This window comes from Phocoena phocoena, chromosome 18 (assembly GCF_963924675.1).
Source record: "Phocoena phocoena chromosome 18, mPhoPho1.1, whole genome shotgun sequence".
In the NCBI taxonomy this organism is placed as follows: domain Eukaryota; kingdom Metazoa; phylum Chordata; class Mammalia; order Artiodactyla; family Phocoenidae; genus Phocoena; species Phocoena phocoena.
This window is the reverse complement of record NC_089236.1, coordinates 7515230-7521229: the sequence shown is the minus strand read 5'-3', so window position 1 is coordinate 7521229 and position 6000 is coordinate 7515230. Positions and strand designations below refer to the sequence as shown.

The 6000-nt window shown below is 49.4% G+C and overlaps 1 protein-coding gene across 1 annotated transcript in view; it reads right to left on the bottom strand.

The window, feature by feature from the left end:
- Positions 1-1185: 1185 nt before the first annotated feature.
- ALOX5AP (arachidonate 5-lipoxygenase activating protein) overlaps positions 1186-6000 on the bottom strand; it is a 30693-nt gene continuing 25878 nt past the window's right edge. The window contains exon 5 of the mRNA XM_065896100.1: positions 1186-1627. Coding sequence (XP_065752172.1) covers positions 1465-1627 — 163 coding nt within the window. The 3' untranslated portion in view covers positions 1186-1464. The remainder of the gene's footprint in view (positions 1628-6000) is intronic.

The following is a 6000-nucleotide window of genomic DNA, read 5'->3' as shown; positions in this document are numbered from 1 at the left end:
ATCCTCCCTGTGATGGTGACCATGATGCAACTCAGCTGGGGGTAAAGGGAACTCATCTACTGCTGGTCACCTCAACTGAGAGCTCAGTCTCGATGAGCTGGCTTCTCTCCACTGGGTGTCCTAGACTCCTGAGCACACCCTGCTGTCTTCCAAATTGTGCTTTTTTTGTCAAGGGACAGCAGGTGTGACAGTGGTTGGACCACTACGAATCTGTACCTGATACAGGCAATGGCTCAACACACATACTTTATTAAGTATTACCAGCCAGTGACTCATGAACTCATGCACTTACTTATTCATTTGTTCTACTAATATTTGGGGACCCCTACAATGGGTCTGGCATCATCTTAGGCTCTGACACTGAGTTACAGCACATTTTAAACTGAATGATACAAAGAGTGCTGGGTACGATGCTAGCACATAAAGGTACCAACCTAGTTCTCATGGGGTGTGGGTAGGGGGCACACATTCAACGAAAGATTCTTAAGGAAACGAAAGGCTCTTAAGGAAGTCCGTTTGTCCATAGGAAGGATTGTTTGTTTGTTTTTGCATTTATCCCCAATTTATTTATCTCATTAAAACTGTTAGAAAAAAATCTTGATCTCATACGACTCACGCCTACTGTCCCCTACAATACATCACTGTACAGGACGTTTTTTTGAGTTCCCAAATAGTCTGAGCCATTGGGTGCCTGCTATGTGCCAGCCTCTAAGCTTGGCACAGGAAAAGCAAAATAAATAGGGACATTCAAGAGCTGATGATGTAGTGGGGATGGGTGGCACATACTAAAAAACCTTGACATTGCGATATGGATTTGCTGTGGTTGAGACGTGCACAGGGTGCTATGCTGGGGGTCAGGGGCAACACCAGACCAACCTGGAAAAGGCAGTCTTCAGTTGTGTCCTGTCTCTTTCTTTGTTTAGTGGTATTTTTTTGCCACTTAACAATTTTCAAATAATACATGAAAATATAAATAAGAGATTAACACTCCAAATCTCTTCACCCAGAGATAATCACACTTGACCACTGGTGACCTTCCAGGTGTGTGTGTGTGTGTGTGTGTGTGTGTGTGTGTGTGAAGACAGCGTATTTTTTTATCATCATCATTAAGGTCAAGGAAAACAACGCAGTTATTCAACTGTAGCAATTTACCCACGTAAAACTCAACCACCAGCCTCGCATATGTGTCTGCCATTTTATTTTAGGAAAACATAAATCGGGTCACAAAACATCTTCGGAAAGCAGGATAAGTAAGAAACACACAGACGGGATCTGAAGAGCAAATCTGGTGCCACCATCGTGTTCCAGGGTGGAGCTGACATGAAGATATTCTCTTCCAGGAAAAGTGAGGTTCACTCAAGCTGCAAAGCCCAGAGGGTCAGCAGATTTACAGCATCGTTTAAAGGGTTGAGTTATGACGGCTTCTAGGTATTGATTAGCTGAGCACACCCACCCGGAATTCAGTTAGGGGATGAGAAGGAGGGGGGAGATGGTGTTGGCGATTGTCTTCATGTAGTTTTCAAAGTCACTTCCGAAAAGGAGGATGAGGAAATAGTTGAGTATCCCAGCCAGGGACATGAGGAAAAGGAATAGGATGATGCGTTTCCCAAATATGTAGCCACGTGTGCTGGAAAAAAAAGGAAAGAGGAAACTGTAGAAGCAGCACAAATGATACCAATTTAACAAAAAATGTTATCACTTTGAGGTACACGGGGTTTAAATTACAGCTCCTTTTACTCAAGAATGCTCCATTTACTTTATATGAAGGATGGAAGTGTCTTAGCTACTATTAGTCATTGAATCTATTTCAAAACCAAGCTAAGAGAGCCTCAAACCCATCACCATTAGGGCTCTGCTGTCCGGCTTCTCAGTGCCATCGGAACGCCAGCTCCTGGATGGCATGAGGGTGGTGGCTTCTGCCGGTCAGCGGGGTTCTGACCGGGGACTAGGAACCCATGGGCTGCCTAAGACCCTCTCCAGGAGCGCCTGCAGGAGCTGTGCTGGCCAACGTGTAGAATGCAGGACTTTCAGGGCCTCTGTGTGAGAAGGATGGTTTAAATGAGCCAAGAAGGCTGGTGGACTCTAAGCGGTGCTTTGGCATCTGAGGGCTCGATCTAGTCTCCTGAGGCTGCCTGGGAAAAACTCACGTTCGCACTAATGAGAGCCAACCCCCAGCACTGGAAGGCGGGCCCTTACAATTTAAGTGAATCAGGGGAGGGAGACTTTTCCTCGCCTTCTCTCAGAAGTTCAAAGTCCTAAGCCGCTTAGACAGAGCGTCAGCTGGGGTCAGGAGGCGTCTCCCCAGTGACATGGGACCACCTAGCTGTGCATAGGGGCTGCCCTGGCTTCCTCTCTCCCCTGCAACATCCTCCTATGATGGCTGTGCCTGGTCCATCTGTGCAGCACCGGCACATGTGGACCAGCCAAGTGAGTCTCTAAGGCTGTTAGTAAAGACCCCGGCGAGGGGCCCCCGTGGCAATCAGGAGTGCTCCCCGAGATCAGCCAGCTCAGCTAAACAGACGCCTTAATGCTGCTTGGCCCTTGTTTGCTACAATCAGAGAGCAGAATATGGCATCCATAGGCTCGACGTTAGAAATTTTATCTTTTTGAAAGGGACCCCAAAGGTTCATAATGCATCTCCTAATACTCCTGTGTCGAGAATTTGAAAATCATTCCACGGTTGAGCATGAATGCCCTCGCTGCCCACAGTGTCCCGTGCACCGGCAGCACAGACACCTGTTGGAACATGCAGAATCCCAGGTCCCTCCCCAGATCCACTGGGTCAGAACCTGCGCCACTGACGAGCTCCCTCTGTGACTCCCGGGCCCAGTAAAGTCTGGGAGGCACTGCCTGCTGCCAGCACCCTGCTCCTTTTTAGCCGGCTGTGTTCCTCGGGTTCGGTTTCCTGTTCACGGTCCTGCTCAGGAAGTGACACATTCTAGCTCTTTGTTGGGGGAAAAAAAAGTTTGGTCCCAAAAGAAAAGCGAGCTGAATTGTATCCCCCGCATTCACGTGTTGAAGTTCCTAAACCCCAGTACCGCAGAATGACTATTTAGAAAGAGGGTCTTTAAAGAGAGGTAATCAAGGTCAAACAAGGTCCCTGGGGTGGACCCTGACTCACCACAACTGGTGTTCTTATAAAAAGAGGTGAAGACACAGACATGCCCAGAGGGAAGACCACTGAGGACAAAGGGAGAAGACGGCCGTCTGCAAGCCAAGGAGAGAGGCCTCAGAGGAAACCAACGCCCCTGACATCTTCGTCTTGGACTTCCAGCCTCCAGAACTGTGAGAAAGTGCGTTTCAGTTGTTTAAGCCCCCCAGTCTGTGGCACTTTGTCCTCAAAGACAAATACAGAGAATTACCTGCTAATGCTGATAAGGAACTGCAAAGAAAGTAGACGCGTCTGCTTTTCAGCCAGAGAACAGAGGCTTCAGAGGAATTAAATCGTTAAAAGTCAAATACCGTAGTGACTCAGATTTATCACACGAATGAGGCCCCCACGTGCTCGTTACAGAAACAAGGAAAAGTGATTTGTGAAGCCATTTCAGAACCTGCTCAAGATAAATCTGTGGTGAAGGATGAAACGGGAGTACCTCCTGATGAAACAGTGGTGTTCTTGATTTGGGTAGGAAGTTTCTGAGGATTCGAGGCATATCTCCCCTAAGGAGATGGGTCTATGGTGCTTTAACTCTTCCCAGACAAGAACTCAGCACGCTGTCACGTGCAGGGCTACGTGTGAATGCCCCCCCCCCCGCCCCCGTCCAGCCCTTCATTCACTGCATTTTTAAGTCTCAGGCTTGGAGATGGGCTTTTGAAAACTGTGTCCATTATCATTTCTGTAAGCTCAATATTTGGGGTCTTGCACGGTGCCCCTGACTCTGGGAGATTCCCAGGTCTCTGCCACGTTTACTGTTATCACCTCACAACTGACACAGTACCTGCTCAGAGCAGGTGGTCAGTAAAGGCCCTGGATGATGCTGAGTAAACGAGGGGGGCGTGGGCAATGAGGAGAAGGTGGGCTTGGGTAACCCAAATTCACAGGCCTCGAGTCGCAGCCAATCTTTGCCCAACCAGCTCTGAGCTGAGAACTTCAAATTGCAAAGAGGAACTCAGTGGGAGCTCCAACAGGGAACAGGGCTCTGAGGGACAAGCAGACAGAGCAGCCTAGATGCAAGGCAGGTAGTAAAAGGCAGACAGTCTTGTAACATCAGGCCAAATGCCATTGAGTTTGGGTCCAGATGGTAGCTCAGAATGAAAGGGGAAGAAACTAAAATTCACCCTACACTGCAGTGTCGTTAAGGATGCTACTGACCACCTAATCAGGACAGGGAGAAAGGGGTCCCCGTGTAAGGAGAAGGACTGAGAATAAGAGCCATAACTTCTAGGAGGAGTGCAGGAGACAGATGTAAAATTCTCGCAGGGCAGCCTGAAGCCGGAAGGCGAAGCTTTGGTGAGGGAGATACATCAAGGAGTGACTTACCCACCCACTGGACCAAAAATGACACTGGAACGTCTGCAGGGGTCAGAGCCGAAAGATGATCTAGAGCCCAAGGGAGAAAGTTCTGGGGAAGGATCTCACTGAGCAGTAACCTCCATGTGCTGGTGAGGCCAAGAACTGAAGCAGGTCTGGAGGGCATTAAGGCATCTGCAGAGTCCAAGGGTGACACAGCCCAGGGACAGAAGGACCGGGGAAGGAGAGGAGTCTACAGCAGAAGAGGGATTAGCAAGTAGTTTCTAGAAGGCAGAATTAAAAATCCCCTTGACCTGGGGACTTCCCTGGCAGCCCAGCAGTTAAGACTCTACGCTCCCAATGCAGGGGGCATGGGTTCGATCGCTGGTCAGGAAACTAAGATCCCGCATGCCCCACGGCACAGCAAAAAAAAAATCCCCTTGACATGACCACAGAGGCCCTCAGGCTATATTTTGGTCTAAATTAGGATCAGACACTTCATCTAGTGTATATCATTTCTGCTGATGACAACGGCCCAGAACACCGTGTTGAGAAAGTATTGTGAGGCCGTGCTAGAGCTCGGCGGGAAGGAGCACGATGACGGCTAGTAACGCATACGCAGGGGTGGTGAGAAGGGTCCGGCACTGGCACAGACAGTGGGCTAAGGGGCGATGGGATCTTCTTCCTACCACCTGATGGGGGAGACCAGGGAGGGATTTCAGAGCACAGGCCTCATTTCAATAAGATCCAGAGACGTGTCCATTTTTAAGTCTATTATCCTGGTGTTTATTCTTGTTCATTCCCTAGTAGTGACTACCTTTGAAACGAAAAGAGCCTGTGGGTAAGCGGACATATTTTGTCATGTCCCACAGAGTGTCTTGGAATTAAAGCAACTTTAAGGGAATTCCCTGGTGGTCCAGTGGTTAGGACTCCGTGCTTTCACTGCCGTGGCCCCGGGTTCGATCCCTGGTCGGGGAACTAAGATCCCGCAAGTCACGCAGCGTGGCCAAAAAAACTTAAAAATTAAAGCAACTTTAAGATCTCAGGCAAGTGGTGACGGATAAAGAGGAGACCAGTGACTGGGCTGAATTCCTGGGACTTTGGGGGAGGAAGACGGGGCTTCGGGGGAGCCAGCCGGGAGAGCAGAGCCCCTCATTTCATGGATAGTTATTCTGCCCCCTTCGACTCTGGACAACAGGTAAACCTCTGGGGGAAGGCAGAATAGCGGTTTTCCAGGATAAAGAAGAATAAAGAATATCACTGAGGACAGTGTTGATAAGGATGTGAGAGGTAATGGAGTTGTGGTTTTAGAGGATAAACAAAAACGCCGCTAGAGAGGAATGAGGGGGAGGTGAGCTTGGAGGAGACTTGCTGGGGGCACCACCATTCCTCTCCGGCTGCAGCTGACCATCCAACCACCGGAAATCACTCAGCTTCGCAGGCCCCCGGGGTTCCCCAGAAGCAGTGCTTTCACCTGGTGACCTTCTGGGATGGCACTGCCTTTGTCACCGCTGAAGGAGGCTCTCTGAACGGAGAGTCCCTTATCCACT